General features: G+C 51.3%; 3 protein-coding genes across 3 annotated transcripts; 1 reads left to right on the forward strand and 2 right to left on the reverse strand.

Moving 5' to 3' along the window:
- Positions 1–14763: 14763 nt before the first annotated feature.
- Positions 14764–15942, reverse strand: BCR38DRAFT_345883 (hydroxyquinol 1,2-dioxygenase; the record flags this gene model as incomplete). The annotated part of the gene is made up of 5 exons (XM_040856215.1): positions 14764–14946; positions 15015–15082; positions 15148–15442; positions 15503–15578; positions 15644–15942. The coding sequence occupies 5 exons, from the start codon at positions 15940–15942 to the stop codon at positions 14764–14766; spliced, it is 921 nt and encodes a 306-aa protein (XP_040714290.1).
- A 788-nt stretch (positions 15943–16730) lies between these two features.
- Positions 16731–18590, forward strand: BCR38DRAFT_346923 (CAIB/BAIF family enzyme; the record flags this gene model as incomplete). Its single annotated transcript, XM_040856293.1, has 3 exons — positions 16731–17103; positions 17164–17462; positions 17550–18590. The coding sequence occupies 3 exons, from the start codon at positions 16731–16733 to the stop codon at positions 18588–18590; spliced, it is 1713 nt and encodes a 570-aa protein (XP_040714291.1).
- A 156-nt stretch (positions 18591–18746) lies between these two features.
- BCR38DRAFT_467085 (3-oxoadipate enol-lactone hydrolase-like protein) lies at positions 18747–19822 on the reverse strand (the record flags this gene model as incomplete). The annotated part of the gene is made up of 5 exons (XM_040862736.1): positions 18747–18882; positions 18939–18976; positions 19041–19249; positions 19314–19565; positions 19636–19822. The coding sequence occupies 5 exons, from the start codon at positions 19820–19822 to the stop codon at positions 18747–18749; spliced, it is 822 nt and encodes a 273-aa protein (XP_040714292.1).
- Between the last annotated feature and the right edge of the window lie 239 nt (positions 19823–20061).

Raw genomic sequence — 20061 nt, forward strand, 5'->3', positions numbered from 1 at the left:
AAGACTGTGTATGTTCACCGACAGATACTCCGGATACTCATGGGACTACTACATGAGAGACAAGACAGCAGAGTCAATTATTGAAGCACTGGATGATGTTTTCGGTATCCTCGAGCGACAATTCGACATCAAACCAAAGTCAGTCGAGTGCGACAACGAGATCACACAATCCTTCAAACTGAAGGGGTGGCTCCAGGCACGATATCTCAAAGTCAAGCCCTCCGCTCCACATACACAAGCCCAGAACGGCGGTGCCGAGCGCTTAGGGGGTGTGGTCAAGGAGAAATCGCGAGCTATGAGAGCAAGCTCAAAACTTCCAAGCTTCCTCTGGAAAGAAATTTACCAGGCAAGTGTATAGCTGTACAACAGGACTCCTAAGTACTTGTACAATTGGAAGTCACCATATGAGCGTTTCTACACTTACGTGGCCAACAGGGACAGGACCACAGTCACAGCAAAGAAGCCTGACCAACGGCATCTGAAAGTATATGGTTGTAAGTGTTACGCACTTACGACAGATACACTTCGGAAGTCAAACCGCATGAAAAAGCTGAGCCCGAGGGCATGGATTGGATACCTTGTCGGCTACAGCTCTACCAACATCTACCGAATTTGGAATCCTCATACGAATAAGGTGATCAGCACACGAGATGTTATCTTCAATGAGGAAGAGACATTTAGTGGTTCGCTAGAGACACTCAAGGATGAGCTCCTCGGTATATCCACAGAGGAAATGGAGGCACTGCTTAACCAAGTTAAGCTCAGGGATGCCAAACAACATGAATCAACAGCTGCCAGACATGCTGAAGACGAGTGTATCTACGAAGTACAAAACATCTACGAAGTTCAAGACCAAGATTCAATGCTTGCGTTCGAGCAGGGTGATGAGGACGAGGACACAAGGATAGCAACCGATGAAGCCGCTGAGCAGACTCACGAGCCATCTCAGGAGGTGACGACCTGGGCAGGGATGCCTGCGCAGGGGGGGTCCGAAATAACTGAGCACGCTGGAGGGACTGATCACCCCTATACCACCGCAGTTTTCGCCCCCTATCTGTCCCCGTCTCTCTCACCGCCTCCGCCTGCATGTTTATTGGCCGCTGCAATTCGAAGCTCAGGAACCAACGAGATAAGGGATGTTACAGCATCCCCTATACCGGTACCTCGACTGATGTCAGATGTTACGGAAGTCCGGCCAGCAACATGGGCTGCCGCGTTCAACGCAGGCATACTCTCAAGCCCAGCCGGCCAGATGAATGGACAACTAGTCAGTAAGGCAAGGGTTACCAGAATGCTGGACCGAGCCTTTGCTTCGAAAAACAGTGATCCCTCAGGTCCTCCAGTTATTCCTCTGAAGAGGCCTGCAATCAGAGCGAAGCTGGAGGCTGGAGTTAAGGTACACAGGCGTGAGATGCCTCCTTTGCCTAAAACGCACAAGGACCTAACTGGCCAGCCTGGGAAGCGCGAGGAACATCCAATGAAGAGGGAGTTCCAAGAAGCTGAAAGACAGCACCTCGCGAGCCATCGAGAGATGAGCACATGGCGCGAAGTCGCTAGTGATACCCCTAGGGGACAGCCAGTACTTGACTGTATGTGGGTGTACGTATACAAGTTTGACAAGCATGGCTGGTTTATCAAGTGTAAAGCGCGCCTCGTGGTGCGTGGTGACCAGCAGGCTAAGTCTGTATACGAACATACATATGCGTCAACTCTAGCTGGAAGGTCATTTCGATCTCTTATCGCAATTGCAGCCAGGTTTGATTTGGAATTACTTCAGTACGACGCAGTCAATGCATTCGTTAATGCTAAACTGCCTCATCCAGTATATATGAGAATGCCACCTGGCTATAGAAAAAGAAGCACGATACTCTTGCTACTCAAAGCACTCTACGGACTGCGAGAGTCACCTCTACTTTGGCAGGAAGAGTTCACATCTACTCTAGCTAAGTATGGCTTCAAGCCAGTCCCTCATGAGCCCTGCTGCTATACTGGCAAGAATATACTAATCTTCTTCTACGTGGACGATATCGTCGTCGCATTCCATGAGAAGGATCGATCTGTAGCACTCTCTACAGTGGAACGGTTACGACAGTCTTACGAGCTGACTGGCGGAGATGACCTGCAGTGGTTCTTGGGCATCGAAGTTCTACGGGACCGAGAACAAAAGCTGATCTGGCTATGTCAATCTGACTATGCGGACAAAATCTCGAATCTTGCTACCGAACCTGAGAAACGATCCGTCGAAACGCCCATGTCAACCGAAGAGCTCTTACCCTACGAAGAGCGGTCTGACTACGCCACAATAAACCTCTATCAGCGTAAAGTCGGATCAATTATGTATATCGCAGTTGCCACACGACCAGATATCGCATTTGCGGCGTCTCGGCTAGCGCGGTTCAATCTTAATCCAGGACCAAAACACCACGCCGCAGCTGACCGAGTTCTTCAGTACCTGAAGAATACCAGGACTCTGGCCCTTCAATTTGGAGGATCTGACGAATTTTACACCGCGAGCGATGCTTCATTCGCAGACAATACACTGGACAGGAAGAGTTCTCAAGCATACATTATGAAGCTCTTTGGTGGCACTATTGGCTGGCGAGCCAATAAGCAAGACACAGTGACTACTTCAACAACTGAAGCGGAGTTGCTGTCGCTTGCGCAGGCCACTAAAGAAACGATATTCATGTCCCGACTTCTGAAGGAATTAGGGGTGTCCTTGGACACTACTGCAGTCAGGATGGAGTGTGATAACAAGCAGACTATACGCCTGATCAATAGTGATCTCATGGCACTAAAGACCAAGCTCCGTCATGTTGATATCCACAACCACTGGCTGCGGCAGGCAGCAGTTACAGGAGATATTGAGGTTGTCTACGTCCCCACCGACCTTATGATCGCCGACGGCCTGACGAAAGCATTGGCTTCTGATAAACACAAGACCTTCGTCCGGCAGATAGGCCTCACCGATGTGGCTATGAAAATTCAGCAGCGGCGGATGCGGGAACTAACAGTTGAGGACTTCAGCAGAATGGAAGATAACCTTGTGGGAGGAGAGGTTGACTTCCATCTTGACTGATAATAGGATTGTTTGGAACAGGAAGAATGACCTAGAGATCTGGAAGGCAGTATGTCAGCATGGTCCTGCGGACAATGCTGAAGGGGTGTGTCAGATAGGGCACCTGGTTCCTAGGTTCAGAAATAATATGGCACTAGAGAAGACTATTGTCACTTAAAGTTCAGAAGGCGAAAGGACACCCCTACCTGCCATCACCAAGTGACCACCAGTGAACACCAGGTGACCACCAGGGGGACACGCCTATTTCTCCCCTTCACTCTGTACTATCGCCTTCGGTCCAGGCCGTACCCTGACAAGAAGACAGACAGACAAGAACACACCTCATTTATATACAATCTTACGCACTGCTGACTACTCGATTGGACACACGTGATATTCGACACCAGGCACGGGATGGAGTTCGCTCCGGACAAGAGTGAGCTGATGCACTTCACTAGAACCCGAGACCCCTCCCCGCAGAGTATCCATCTTGGAAACGCTACAGTAACGCCGAAGGTCTCGGCAAGGTTCCTAGGGGTCTGGTTTGACCGTAAATTAACGTGGCACGCCCATACCGAACGGGTTAAATAAAAAATGGCGACTCAGAAGCTAGACCTAACAAAGCTAGTGAACATGGCGTGGGGCTGCGATCTCATACGGGCGAGACTACTGTACACGTCGGTTATTCGCAGCGCGATCGCCTTCGGGGCGGCTGCGTGGCACACTATAAGCGAGGAACCAGCGGGACCAGCTAAGAGCCTAGTCGGGATACAGAATGAGTGCCTCCGAATAGTCTGTGGCGCCTATAAAGCGACACCGGTCCGACACCTAGAAATAGAGGCAGCTGTCAGAGAACAGAATGCCATAGGCACCGGTGGGACACCGGTGGGGCTCTGGTGTAGGAATGTGCGAGTCATGACGATATGGAAGTCTTGGTTTGCGGAACAATCGGGGAAACTAGTGCTCCGCGGCTCCGACGTCGGGTTCTAGCTATCTATGTAAGGGGCGGAGGCCCGGGAAGAAGATAGAGGGAGAGTAGAGATCAATGCATCACCGTGGGCACCCCTACCTGAGACCGCCAGTGACCACCCGGTATTACGTAGGAGGGACGCCCGTTACTCCCCATCACTCTGTACTATTGCCTTCGGCCTAGCCGTACCCTGACAGCAGCTATCCCGCCACTAGACCTATATCTCAGTGCCCGGGCGGCGAAATTTGAAGAACAGCTACGGAATAACGGCAAAAGGAGCCTGCTTCGGAGCGCGAGCGCGAGAGCGTCACACATACTCCGACAGGACACGCCGGCGAGACGGAAGCGGGCGTCACAATCGCTCAGACCAGCGGGGTACACGATAGAGAAGGAGGCTAGGGGCTCCGAGTGGATAGGCAAGGCGAAGGAAGTCCCGGCCGCCCTCCTAGACCACTGGGAGAAGAGATGGCTCTCCGGGGCAGCACAACACGACCGCCAGCGACGCGCTATCGCCGAGGAGCAGGATGGCCCCTCGATGCGAATGCCGAAACAGGGCAAGTACTCAGACCTAAACCGACCGGAGGCGTCTACCCTATGCCAGATCAGGACCGGAAAAATAGGACTATCAGCTTTCTTATTTAAGATATCGCCGCTATGCCGCTGTGGCGACGCCCCTGAGACGGCAGAGCACGTAATCCTCTTTTGCGGGCTGTTGGAAGGACCGAGGGAACGATTACGGGCCGCCATCGCACCACGGCCACTATACTCTCGCAGAGACCTCGCAACGGCAACAGGAGAACCAGTAGTTAGTGGGACTATTGTAAGGTGGCTGCTAGGGACGGGTCGGACAGCTTCAAGGCCCAGATAGCATCGATCTTCTCAGGGGGGACTTTGTTGGTAGGTTGAGAACCAACGTAGTATGGTAGTGGACGCAACGCAGTCGCCAATAGGGCGAACCGACGACGCAGCGTATGTATTTAGTCCAGCCATTAGGGCACGGTTTGACATACGGGAGTACTAGCAGAGGTACCGGGGGCTTCGAGCCTACGGCGTATTTAATAATAATAATAATAATATTTAAGATAGGAGCCTTCGGTGTGTACTCGCCGTTATGCCGCTGTGGAGAGGCCCCCGAGACGGCAGAGCACGTAATCCTCTTTTGCGGCCTGCTGGAAGAATCGAGAGAGCGCCTACGGGCCACTATCGCACCATGGCCGCTGCATACACGTAGAGACCTGGCAACGGCGACGGGGAAACCAGTAGTCAGCGGGACTATCACAAGGTGGCTACTCAGGACTGGCCGGATAGCGTTTAGGCCCGGATAATATCGATCTTCTCAGGGGGACTTTGTTAGTAGGGTGAGAACTAACATAGTATTGTGGTGGACGTAACGCAGTCGCTAATAGAGCGAACCTACGTAGCAGCGTATGTATTTAGTCCAGCCATTAGGGCACGGTTTGACATACGAGAGCACTTGTAGAGGTACCGGGGGCTTCGAGCCTACGGCGTATTTAATAATAATAAAATAATTTGAAAGACACTAAGTCAAATTTAGCTATCTAAGCTATATAAAAAGACGTAAACCTAAGTTAGCGTAAGGCTATAATTATCTATAATATACCGGAAATTAATAGTAACGTGAATGTACACCGAGCTGGCCATGACACCGAGCTGGCCACCCTTACATAACCTCGCATAGAAATTTTACGATAGTAAAACCACAACGCCGTAAATCAATTGAAACTACTCTGAATCTTCCTCTCCAGAAGATGGCAATGCGATCTTACAAGTTCGCGCATTATGCCCAGTCCCGTTGCAAATACCGCAGCGCCTCGTGTTAGATATTCACGTATCTTGCAGTATGACCGTGATATGACGGTTATATGAAAAGAATAATTTGGTGGTTATGGTTAGGTCACCGTTTTTCCATGCTCGATTCCCTCTATCTGTTCTGTTGGCTGTGTGCATTGCCTTTAAGTAATCTGAAGGGTCCAGCCTTACTAGGCTACCTCTATCCCGCCTTTATCCTGAAGCACAAAGCGCATTTATTCTACGCATAAAGCGCCTTTCAACCTTAGGAATCACTGTGGTGCTCAATCCCACATTAATATCAAACAACAGTCTAGACAAAGCTAGAACTAACGATATGGTGCTTCTATGCTCCAATACCATGTGACCCGTCGTTTTTGACACCTCGGGCGCGTTTCAACACGCTTTGCGCGACCACCATTTCGGCGCTCTTCTTGCTGTATCTGCGTCGCCAACTCCCTAGAGTCCCGTAGGTCCTGTCCTTGGAAAATAAGTGATTCTCTGTTACGAACCGTTGGCCCTAGACCAACATTACAGGCCCGTTAGCAGGCCAGGTGGATACAGACGCTAGGATCATGGGACCCCGCATCGGAGAAAGGAAAAGACCGACAGGTCACGTGACCTACAGGGGTGGATATGTTGGTCAACTACATATCCAACCAACAGGATATGTTGGCAGAGGCCAAAGCGGCCTGTGAGCAACTACCCAAGACACAACACCCGGCCTCATTCGCACATATAAAGAGAATCGCGAGATCCTACACTTGGAAGAGTTTCAACGATCGATGGGCCACTACCTGCCCTCAACAGTATCGAGATCTAGGGATCGCTATCCACCCGCGACCCCCCGAACTTGGCCTGCCCCGGCAACACCTAGGCAGATTACTCGCAGCGAGGTCGCACCACGGGGATTTCGTGACCTACCACGAGAGACTCCAGCATCGCGACGCACTGCTCAACTGCGGGTGTGGAAAGACAAAGACACCAGTCCACTTCTACTTTTGCAAGCGCGGCCGCAAGGCCACGCCCGGTCATCTAAAAGCGCATATGGCCAAGAATAGTATAGATTCCCTCCTAGGCACGGCCAAGGGAGCTCGTTTGTTTTGTCAATGGGCGGAGGAGACCAATTTCTTTACTGAGATCTGCCCATCGCACTGAACAGGAATGTTAGATGAAGACAGTCCCCTGTAACATAGATTCGACTAGCATAGACCATGCCGGCACTGCGCCCGGCACGTCTCACGTGATGAGACGTTAAATTTCAATTAATCAATCAATCGATATGTTGGCAGAATATCCAACAAAAGAAAAACGTACTGCATGGAAGGAATCATAAACTTCAACCTCAATAACAATGAGCTCGAGGATTCAGTGGCCTCGCGGCTATCGAGGCGACCCCGGAGACACACCGCTAAAGCTCGCGAAAATTTGGAAGACGTGGCTCGAGATATCGCAAAGGACGTGATCCACGAAGCCACCAAAAAGTTCGCTCGACTTGCAAAAGAGCTACAACAGAAGGACGCCGACAGACAAAAGACTCTCGAGGCATACAAGGCCAAAATAGAATCCCTCGAACAGGAGCTGAAAAGGATGCGCGAGGACCGTGGGCAACCAGACTGCCGCACCTCACAACTCGCACAATCTCGACATGCCACTCGAACAACCCAAGACACAACTGCTAGAAAGCCTCTCGGAACCCCAATAGAGGTCGACCCGACAGTACAATCAACACCAGCCCGCACATACGCAGCGGTTGCAAGGCAACTGAGTAGCACGCCGGCCCACAGCCTAAATGTCACCGCGACGCCACCAAAGAAACTGCCCACGAAAGACCTACGGATTTTCGCCCGGATGCATGAAGATAATCATTTCCGCAGGGAGAGAGCCTACGATATATGCGCTTTTCTCCGGGAAAAGCTGCCAGGAAATGCCTGCACTGCACTAAAGGGAGTCGACCACGTCCGAACAGGACTAGCCCTCTGCCCATCCTCAGTAGAAGGCGCTAAGATCCTGCTAAATAACAGAGAACAGATAGCCACCCTACTGCAAGCGCATAGCGTCGAGCAGAGAGATACCTGGGTTCGAGCATATATCCCCAATGTCCCGTACACTCGTCACTGCCTGATTACCGACGCGGAATTGGAAATCACAAACGGGGAGCTAGAGGAGGAAATCCGACTTGCCACGAAACGGCGCCCGGAAAAGGCCTACTTTTCCAAAAAGGACGAGATAGAAAGACTAGGCACGGTAACGGCCTGGTTCAAGGTAGACGCGGCAAAGCAGATACCGCTCCGCACTAGGCTTCTAGGAGCCAACGTATATATCAATCTACGTCTCCCCAAGGAGAAGAAATCAATTGAATGCCACCGCTGCGGTGGCTTCCACAATGCACGCACATGCACCCGGAAGAGAAGGTGCATGAAGTGCAGCTCCGCAACTCACACAACCGACGAGCACCGGGCCCCTTGCGGAGGCACGGAAGGCCTCAACGGATGTGACTGCCCCCTCAAATGCCCAACTTGCAACGGCCCGCACGCGGCTCACGACCCTGCCTGCCCCGCCAGACCCAAAGTGATCCATGGTACGCTCCAGAGAAGGGATCAAGCGCAGCTCCGCCCTATTCGAGCGGAAGGAGAAAGAGCCTGGAAAGCGGCATCCAGCCTCTCGCATCTCCAAGCCAACAGCGAAAATAACGACTGCATCATAGTAAATGCCTAACAGAACCACGCAGCAGAAACCCAAAAAGTTACAGATCATGCAAGCCAACGTAGGCAGGAAGGCGAGTGCACACGAGACGGCACTTAACCTGGCCTACGAAGGCCATATCGACATTATACTGATACAGGAGCCTTTCGTCCGATCACAGGAAAGAAGACTCACCCGAACTCACCCAGCCTACGAGACCTTTGCACCAATAGACGACTGGATTGAAAGCAGACCGAGGGTGATAACCTACATACGCAAAGGGACTGGACTTAGAAGGGAGCAATGCCGACCACTATCTGCCCCATCTACAGACCTACTATTCCTTCAGGTCCTATGTGACCGCCTCTACCTACTAACAATCATTAACATATACAACGCACCCCAAGAAGCTTCCCAAGGCGGCAAGGCCATTCAAGATATCCTAGGCCAGTACCACCTTGCCCCGCCAAACCGATATATACTAGCAGGGGACTTCATCCGAACTGGCAACCAACGACGACGTACACCTCCCCAAAGGCCCAGGACTTGGTCGACTGGGCAGAATCTTTCGATCTCGTACTTACATCGCCAATCGGTGAACCGACACATAGGGCAGGTAACGTCCTAGACCTTTCCTGGGCTTCAGCCTCGTTGCCAGGAGTCTCTACAAGCATCGAAACCTCCCTTAACACAACCTCGGACCACGAAACCTTGCTTACCTGGGTTCCACTCCCAGCGCTGGATAAGTCCAAGCCGACCTTAGGCAAATTTCGGCTGGATACGATGGACGAAGAGCTTTTTCTCAGCACCCTACAACGGAACATACAACCAATAAGAGGGACAGCGAGAACGGAAGACGACGCCGAGTCACTGGACCGCGTAGCGCAATAACTGACAAACGCCCTCATCGAAAGCCTTACAGCCTCCACAAAACGATCCAAAGGACTCCGACAAGGACGTGCATACTGGAACAAAGAATGCAAGCGAAAACATCAAGAATTTACTAACAAAAAGAGGGACACAAGAAGGCTTCAAGCTCTAGGGATAACCCGCTCAGAACACCTGGAGGAAATTGAAGCGCTACGGCAGGACTTCATCCGGAAACTCCACAAGGCGAAGGACAAATATTGGAAAGATAGAATCGCTGCAGCCTCGACCAGTAAAGAAATTTTTGAAATGGCGGGCTGGCATAAAAGTACGGGAAATTTTTATACCCCGCCATTACGCGACCCCGAAAACTCGGACCGATTCATCTCCAAGCCAGACGAAAAGCGAGAATTATTCGCCCGCGTACTCCTCCGAAACACGGACAAGGCCGGCGATATACCCAGCGAGCTGCGAGCACCGGGACCCGATCCGAAGCTCCCTTTCCCCCGTGTCACCGCAAAGGAAGTCCAAAGGGCTATCCTCCAGGCCGGCAACACCAGCCCCGGAACCGATGGCATTACAACTGCAGCCCTAACAACTGCTTGGCCAGTTATCAAAGAAGTAGTCATTGCGCTCTTCCGAGCCTGCGTCGAAGTTGGATGGCATCCTACATGTTTCAAAGAGGCAACGCTCGTTATTCTGGCCAAGCCAGGCAAAAAGGATAAAACGGCAGTACGCTCATATCGACCTCTTGCCCTCCTATCCGTACTTGGGAAAGGCCTTGAAAGACTTATTGCAAAACGCCTCTCCTGGGTCGCAGTAAAGCACCGAGTCCTGCATAGCCAACAATTCGGAGCGCTCCCACAACGATCGTGTAGCGATCTGATTTCAGCTGTAATCCATGATATAGAAACCGCTTGGCAACAAGGAAAATTTACCTCTATGCTGACGATGGACATCAGAGGTGCATTCGACTCCGTCCTACCAGGCAGACTGGCACAGCGCCTCCACCGACAAGGCTGGCCGGAAAACCTGGTACGCTGGGTTTATAGCTTTGCCACGCAGCGAAAGGGGAGAATACGGCTAGACGGGGAAACCGGAGACACCTTTGACCTCGAATGTGGACTTCCGCAAGGATCGCCCGTCTCGCCGATCCTCCTCCTTCTATATCTCGAGCCCCTATTTAAGCTGGGCACCTGCCGACCTGGACGCAAGCGCTCGCGATTCGGCTACGTGGACGACATAGCTATACTGTCAAGCTCTAGTTCCCTAGAAGAAAATTGCACTATACTGGCCGAAGAGTGGAAGGCAGCACTCGACTGGAGCATGTCTGAGGGTATCACGTTCGACCCCGACAAGACTGAGCTAATACACTTCACAAGAAGAGGGAGAGATGCAAACCCACCCATTACCACTACGCAACAGAATGGAACGATCCACACTGTTCAACCCATCAAAATCGGTGCTGCACTCAGGTGGTTAGGCGTCTACTTCGATAGAAAGCTTAGCTTCAAGGCCCATGTCAAATTCGTCTCAGCTAAAGCTCTACAAGTTGCTAACGGACTCCGGTCGTTAGGAAACACAATCAGAGGGACCCCAACACGACCACTCCGTCAAGCTGTAATCGCGTGCGTGCTCCCCGTGCAATTCTACGCCTCGGAAGCATGGTGGCCGTCTGCCAGACAGAACAAGAATGGACGCATTATCTCAAACCGGGTCCAATCCCTAGCTGACCAAATGGATCGAACGCAGAATACCGCAATGAGAGCCATGCTTCCTGTATATAGGACCACGCCAATACCGATCCTGCAACGGGAAGCGGCACTACCGCCAGCAGAAATCGCACTCGACGCAAAACTCTATGCGGCTTCTGTTAGATTACACAAACTGGATAGCCGCCATCCCTTACGCAGGAGGCTCAGACATCCTACGGGCCCCGATTCGAGGTTAAGGCGTATGGCGAGCCTAACCCCAGATACTGCAGAATATATGGATCCTCTGCAAATACCGCCCTGGGAGCAGGCTGGCGAATGGTCCATCACCCTCGCCAAAATCGGTTATATCCCAGGACAGTCAAAGGAGGAGGCTGCCCGCTCGTTTCTACAAAGGATAAACGAGTTTTCAAAGCGCGATATAATAATCTATACAGACGGCTCGCTGGCTACCCATAGCTACAGGACTTTAGCTGGAGCAGGCTGGGCTGGTTATCAGGCCGGTAAAAGACTACTCTGCGGGTCCGAACTACTGGGCTCTCAGATAGAGGTATACGATGCGGAAGCCCACGCAGCACTACGGGGGCTTCAGGAGGCTGTAAAGCTTCCGTCCAACAGCATGGCAGATAACGTCCACATCTGCCTCGATAATCTCGCGGTTGCGGGTAGGCTCATCTGTCCAAGTCCCGGAAGCAGTCAAGCAAAGTTCACCGCCTTCCAAGAGCTATCCAAAACCTGGTCACAGAGAGAGCGAAAACCCTGGACATCCCCGGGACAAGTGTATATCTGGTGGTGCCCAGGACACGTAGGCATCCCCGGAAACGAAGAAGCAGATGTCCAGGCCAAAGCGGCCTATGAGCAACCACCCAAGACACAACACCCGGCCTCATTCGCACATATTTCTTTACTGAGATCTGCCCATCGCACTGAACAGGAATGTTAGATGAAGACAGTCCCCTGTAACATAGATTCGACTAGCATTGACCATGCCGGCACTGCGCCCGGCACGTCTCACGTGATGAGACGTTAAATTTCAATCAATCAATCAATCAATCGATATGTTGGCAGAGAACATATCCAAGTGGGGATCAGTGAAGGAGAGACGGATATATAAGGGACAGGACTCCCAGGCATTTCATAGATAGACAGTCTCTACTTCAGTGATCAATCTAAGCATCAATCTAACCCATTGGTGAGGCAAACTGCCTTGACGACTCTATTCCCAGTTACCCTACTCGAATACTTCAGTTACCCAGAGCCCTATACTCCATACGTCAGACCCCGATATTATTGCTAAAGGACTCTGCAGCAGGACTTACTTACTAGCACAAACCCTTACAGACTCTTTAGTGGTTTACGCAGCTAGACTATTAGAGGTTTCGTTACATACCATCTCGGATGAGATTAAGCCCATCGTGAACCCTGTCTCGTCGAAGTTACAGATATCCGCCTCTTGGATACCATATTTCGCAATTGTATTTCGTACGAGCGTAAGCCACGCGCGATACGCTCAGGATCTTCGCAATAGGCTCGTTGGTAGTCGATTCTTCGATTAAAACGCGTCCGAAGGTCTGGTTGTCGTCGTACGAAGTTCGAGGCCCAGTTGATGCCGACGCGTCCAGCGCCACGGTCACGGAGCAGTCGGTTAGCCATAGCTTCAACACCATGGAGCCGGGGAGGAAATGATCGCGAATCTAGGTCAAGTATGTATTGTACGACCGCTAACTCTTCTGATTCCGTAAGCTTATGACTAGATTGTCGAGTATCGCGTCGAGATAGTAGTCCGCGTTTTCGGTTAGCTAGAGTTGTATGAGGGACATTGTAGAGTTGGGCAGTGTCAGATAGGGCACCTGGTTCCTAGGTTCAGAAATGATATGGCACTGGAGAAGACTATTGTCACTTAAAGTTCAGAAGGCGAAAGGAACCCCTTTTCCCAAAAGTAACACCAAAGTTACTGTCCACTTAGTGGTCAGACACCTGAACAATGTACCTCCGATATGTTCTAAAGAATCTATAAAAGGCAGAGCAACGGGAGTTCGCGAGAACAGAGAAGAAAGAGAACAATACACCTCATTCATATACAATCTTACGCACTTCTGACTACTCGATTGGACACACGTGATATTCGACAGGCAGCGCGTCGGATGCTTAATTCGGGTTTCGATTGAAGCGCCTGATACGCTAGGATCATGTCGCTTTATTTCCAATTCGATCCCATCTTGGTACGTGCAAAGATGTTAATTAAAAGGTTGTTCGTACGGTGCCAAGAAAAAGTGGCCAACTTGCTTGTGGGGTACGTTAGTCAGTAATTATAACGTGATCCACAAGTCATTTTCGCACACAAGTCACTTTCGCACTTTTCTTGGCACCTTCAAGTAATTCAGTAATATCCTATGCATAACCCGCATTTTATCCTTTAAATTACTCAAAATCTTCTTCATTATCAGTTTCTACTTCTATTGAACAAGTCCTTGCATTATGTCCAGTCCCTCCGCAAATTGTCGAATATCACGTGTGTCCAATCGAGTAGTCAGAAGTGCATAAGATTGTATTATGAATGAGGTGTGTTCTTCTCTGTGTTCTATTCTCGCGAACTCCCGTTGCTCTGCCCTTTATAGATTCTTTCGGAAATGTCGGAGGTGCATTGTTCAGGTGTCTGACCCCGAACTTCGGAGTTAGTTTCGGGAAGAGGGGTTCCTTTCGCCTTCTGAACTTTAAGTGACAATAGTCTTCTCTAGTGCCATATTATTTCTGAACCTAGGAACCAGGTGCCCTATCTGACAGGAAATGCTCGCGCATCTAGCTCAATTATACGTCGGGCAATCGTATACTCTTCGGTTTGAGTTAGATTTCGTTTTAACATATTAGCTTCGTGTCGCGTTTGGTCGCCGTCGAATCGATTCTTTAGTGTACGGTCGTAAACGTTGTAGATACGGCCAAGCTTACGCCATGAAATTTCAGGGTTGCGCTTTTTAGCTTGGATAGCTAGCTGAAGATCGGCTTCTTTGGATTTACGAGGCATGTTGTGGGAGGGAAGAAAAGTGCAAGCCAAGTTAAAAGGTTGAAATATTTGAAAAAGTGCGAAAGTGACTTGTGTGCGAAAATGACTTGTGGATCACGTTAGAGTAATATTATATTAAAGTACGTTGAAGCTGGCAATTTGTGTGTATCCTGGTCGATCTACCGCACTGGACTCATGTCACGAATGTCAAGTTCATTGAATTCGTGCCAAGTCAGCTGTGTGGTCAGATCTGTTGATTCGTGGATCGATTGATGATAAGTCTAGGTTTCTATGTAACGCGGTAACAGCGTTGGCTTTATTTCCACATTTGTGGGGCTTAGGGCAAGCCACACTCGGATCCACATTTGTGGCCTTGGAATGGGGTAGCCGCAGATACGTAGGTTAACTTAGTTGCTCCCCTAGCGTTGATTACTATAGAGCTATTCAAGTTATAAAAATGCTTATAGACCCGCCTTGGCATCCGGTTGACTAGTTTAACCCTTCCAAGTCCAGTTACTTCACACGCATATCGTGTAGCTCGATTAATAATTCAATGCTATTATGATCTACCCAAGTTTTGGCCATGTTTCACTGTAGACCAGCAGTAGGCAGGGCGAATATGTTGGCATTTGGCGTCTGATGCAGCCCAGTGGGAATTGTATCATGATTTCCTCGCGAGACGAATGTCATAGACCAGCTCAAGAGAAGCCTTCGAGTTGGCCTTGGTGGGCTTGAAGTCTACAAGTAGGTCATCCTTAACGGCAAACACCGAGTCGTCGATGAGGTATTTGCTCTTCTTGTCGAATATCTGAGTCGTCAGAGGCGTGTATTCGTTGTTCCCAGCCTTTGAGGGGATAGGTGTTAGTTCCGTTATTTCATGTTAAACGTGGCTCAGAGGAGCGAAGGACTCACTATAATATGAATATGCGCAGGACGGAATGGATGGCGATCTAAGAGCTGGAGGAGCTTGCCAGCGGGACCTGGGTAGTTGATCAGATTTGGTCACTTGCACATGAAGTAGGGTGTGTGCTTGAAGCTCGCTTACCGTCATCCGGGACCGGATAGGGTACGGGTCTAAGGCAGTATAGGCCGTAGTAGCCGTTCTTATCAGTGGTGAACTTGCCGCGAAGATTGAACTCGGTCTGAGCAGGGTCTTGCTGCTCATAGAGGCCGTTGGTGCTACATTGCCATATATCCACGATGACATTTTCGATAGGCTTGCCCGTGACCGCATCTCGGATAATGCCATGCATGTACGCAATTTCACCATCGGAAGGCATGTTCTTGATGATGCTGGCGTCGTTATGTGTGGAAGGCGTGTCGTGGCGGAAGAAAGGCCCCTGTGTGGACTTTAGTCTCGCTCTTGATGCTAGGGGAACTGCCTATGTGCTGTCACAAACCAGGATGGCCGACTTAGTTAATTCATAGTCGGCGCCGGCACCGACAAGGAGCTTGTTAGTTATTTCGTCAACGAGTCTATGTTGATATTTCATGAGCTTCACATTGTCATACCGGCCAGATTCCCGAAATTGGTCACTCACGATTCGAGACCGATGACATCGCAAAGCAGTTGACTTTCATTCCTACGCTCGTTGCTCATCTGGCCGGCCCAGTTGATCATCTGCACAGCCTGCATCCACTCGTCTATGGTGATATCGTTCTCGCGAGCAAAGTCGTGGACATGGCGTATCAGACTGGCCATGACACTGCGCATACGGGGGCTCGCATTGGGCCCCGTAGCACTGATAACACTGTCCGTGAACTCGGGGTCGTACTGCGGCTTTTGCTTGGTCGAGCCATTGCTATTGCCATTGGCAGAAGGAGTCGTGTCGTTGACCATTGTGACGATGTATAATACTATACGGATGTGTGTTAGAGGCAAAGCGACACTAGATGTGAGGGGAGAGGGTGCGCTGTAATGAATGAAGCAAGATGGAATCCAAGGGCAACTTGGTCCCCTTTCTCCACTTGCCGTGACAGTAGCGATCAAATGCCGTCTGGCGAGATTCCCACTCCTAATACAACGACCATCATTTGCTGATTTGTCGAGCAGAGCTCCATCTGACGGCATGAGCTGGCGGATGTGACATATCCCGCCGGTCCCGCAACTCTCTCCACTGTGTGGTTGGCACTGACTAGTGGGATCCCCAGCTTCTTGGCTGATTATTTCAATTGCTCTGCAGTGGTGCGGGGCTGTATGCTAGAAATATGGACTATGGAGCATCCGCGTCTCGGTCTTGTGCTCATATACCATGATCCGAGTTGGCGAGTTGGCGAGTTGACGAATATGTTATGGTGGTGGAGATGGTGGTGGAGATAGCTCCGCCAAGGTGGAGTTCAGGGCAGGCGGAGTGGATCCCCGGATGGCTATACCGACAAACCGAGTCCCGAAGAGGCGAGTGAGGATGTAATTGCGTAGGAATGCGGAGGAACAATAGTTCGAGGGTGTCATCTGCAGTGGGTCGTACCCGCACCCTCTCGACAGAAGACAAGTTGGAATCGGCATCGGCGCAGCAGATAAGCAGAGGGCTAACAGGGTTCGATGCCGCCGCAGCTCATTCAGGGCAAGGAAAGACAGGCGCAAACAAAGTAACCATTGAGTCGATGCCATCAGACGACGCCAAGAAAATGCCAGCTGCTTATTCCTCCTGCGAGGAAGCCAACACGATCCTCCAACTCCTTACCGGACTATATTCCCACGACACAGACTCCCTACCAGCAGAAATCGTAGGAGCAAGACAACATGTCTGTTTCCAGTCACAGAGGGACTTCCCCTACTTCCCAATCCCCTTCAAGGAGACTGAGACAGCATCGGCGCTTAAGGCGGTTGAGGGACTTGCCGCTGCTGTGCTAGCTGATCTGAGGGATGTTGAGAGCCGGGATAAAGGTCGACGAGTGACCATCGACCTGGAGAAGACGACGGCCTTCTTGTTTCAGGCATATATCGCAACCGTCAATGGGCTGGGGAAGCTCGATCCCGAGGTGAAAAAACTGTTGAAGGGTATGTCTAGATAGCTTGAGACAGGGCAGGGCCAACTGCTGATTTGAAGTTTCTCTGTAGATACCGACCTACTCCAAGCACAGTCAGACAGTTACCGACGAATGTCGGCCAACTTGTACGAGACCAAGCGATCAGGAGAGTACTACCACATCCACGGTTCGCTCGAGGCGTCGACTACGCTGCGCATGATCGGGCTTGAGCCCTTCAGGCCCGATCTCAAGACGCACGAGGCCATTGTGACCACGATAGAGACGGCCGTCAAGGGTTTCACGGTAGTGGAGCTCGAGGCCATGAACGCCTCCAACCGACAAGCCGGCGTCCCCGCATTGAAGCACGAGGATTTCCTCAAGACATCCCATGTGCGTCTCCCTGTTTTTCACTGTATTCTTCTTCTTCTTCTTTTAGTTCTCCTTTTCGTCTCTTTCTAAGCCCAATCACGCCAATAGGGACAAGTCAGCTCAAAGTGCACCCCATGGACGGTGCAACAGCTTGAATTTAGTACACCCCCGTCGCCTCTTCCTCGCACGACTCAACCCCAAACGGAGGATGCGTGCCGGCCTCTGGCGGGCATCAAAGTGCTGGAGCTATGCCGTATCATCGCCGGTCCCGTCATCGGCCGAATCCTGGCTGAGTATGGAGCCGACGTGCTCAAGATTACGGCGCCCAACCTGAGTGATGTGCCCTTCTTCCAAGTGGACGGCAACATGGGCAAGCACGCGGCCGAGCTGGACCTTAAGACAGCCAAGGGAAAGGCCCGCTTTGAGGACCTGCTGGCCGATGTCGACATTGTCGTCGATGGCTACCGGCCCGGCGCTTTTGACAAGCTGGGATACGGTCCCCACGCCTTGAGCAAAATGGCGGCGAAGAGGGGCAAGGGCATCGTCTATGTTAACGAGAGCTGCTTCGGGTTCGAGGGCGAGTGGGCCGCAAGGCCGGGCTGGCAACAAATCGCCGACTGCGTGTCTGGCGTTGCCTGGGCTCAGGGAAATTTTATGGGCCTGTCAGAGCCCATTGTGCCCCCTTTCCCCATCTCCGACTATGGCACCGGCTGCATGGGCGCCATCGCCGCTCTCGTCGGTCTTCTTCACCGCACAAAGCGAGGTGGCTCGTGGCACGGCAAAACCTCCCTGCTCCAGTACGACCTGCTTCTCTTCCGCGCTGGTCTCTACTCCCAACCCGTCCAGCATGAGTTGCGTCAACTAGTAGGCGAAGAGTTTGCCAACCTGAGACATAGCAACAGCGTCGATCAGATCAGCGGCACTGCTCTTCGAAGCATGCGCAAAAAGTTCCCAGACTTTTTCACTCGCAAAGACCTGTGCGACACCTGGTACTCGGCTGCGTACGGCGGAGACATCACCGCCGTAAACCCCGTGGTCAGCATCGACGGCGTTCAAACTGGCTTCCAGAGAGGTAGCAGGCCAAATGGGTCAGACGCCCCGACATGGGATTTTGGCCAAGATGATGACGTCCGTAAGACGAAGGAGTAAGACGATATGTTGGGGGATAACCATATAAGTGTAGGCAGAATAAAGCAGGAGATATCTTGAAGCAGCATGAACTGTGCAAATGACATACTCGGATAGTACTCGGGAAACTGAGAGCCTACTTGCTTGAGTAAGATGAAAGGCCAGATTGCAGGTTGACTATGCCGCTAGCTGTGACACTTGAGTTGCAAACCCCGCGATAGCTTCGCCCATGACGCCAGGCGATTCAATACAATGCCAATGCCCCACTCCATCAACGATTTGGAGCCTCTTCTTTCCGCGAACGGTCCCACACCTAGAACGAGCAAAGTCAGCACGAAGCACATGGTCTAATTTGGCGTTGTGGCTTACTGTTCGAGTATGATGCGGCAGCCATCCAAGGGCGCCGACTTGGTATAAAGTTAATGACTATAATCGTTGTAACGTTCAGGGATGTAAAACCAAGCACTATACCTTGTCTTCTCCTCCAGCCAGTATCAGGACCGGGCATTTCACCCTGTCGTAGTCAGGAGGGCTTGCCTTGGCAATCACCTCACAAAGCGACGCGTAACCCAGTACGTCCTGGGAAAGGAGCAGAGAACGAATCATCGCATGCTGAGCTGCCGTTGATTGAGAGCCCGTGGCAGCTCTTGGTATCGTGTCCGCCATGGCTTCCATGCCCTCTGTAACGACGGCCAATTAGCAGTTCCTCCTGCATAATGACTGATTCTCGTGTGGACAGCTTACCCTGCTTCACCACCTCTATGCGTTTCGAGAATATACCGGCTACACCTGGGTTGGGATGCACAGGTCCCAAGAGGACCAGACCGGCCATGCTCTTTCTCGATGCCAGCTCGCAAGCTACCATACCCCCCATAGAATGGCCTACGAGTACGGTCCGCTCGGGCACGAGGTGCAATTGTTCCATTAGACTCAAAGCATCCTGAGTCATGGATTTTACATCTTGTCCCTTGCCCGAAAAGCTCGACAGACCACTACCTACACCATGTAAAACGTAGTTAGCAACACGATGACCATTCTGGGGGCTTGCCTATAACCCGAAACCAACCGTGCGTATCGTAGGCGACGTATGCGAATCCAGCATCGACGAGGGTCGGCAGGATTGGGCCATAGAAAGCGTGTGTGGAGCCAAGGCCATGGATCATGAGTATAGTGAGCTGTCCGTCTTTGGCATGGTCCGCCTGGCGATGCGTGTAAAAGAAGCGCTTTCCCTCTGCTGCTTGAAAGAACGGCATGCTGATCATGGACAAGGAAGGGCTATAGTGGTAATGCAGCGGGATAATTACGAAGTTCGGCATGGGTACTTAGAGAGGAAAACAGCTACTAACGACCTGCTCCACGGCCGATACCCGCATGCAAGCAAGCCCAATCCGTGCGGTGGCGTGCCTTGGGTAGCACCGAGTTTATAGACGTAACACCGAAGTTTCTCACTTTCAAGTACCCTCTCTTACTTAGGTATATCCACATTGTCAGT

This window comes from Pseudomassariella vexata (assembly GCF_002105095.1).
Source record: "Pseudomassariella vexata strain CBS 129021 chromosome Unknown BCR38scaffold_9, whole genome shotgun sequence".
Taxonomy (NCBI): domain Eukaryota; kingdom Fungi; phylum Ascomycota; class Sordariomycetes; order Amphisphaeriales; family Pseudomassariaceae; genus Pseudomassariella; species Pseudomassariella vexata.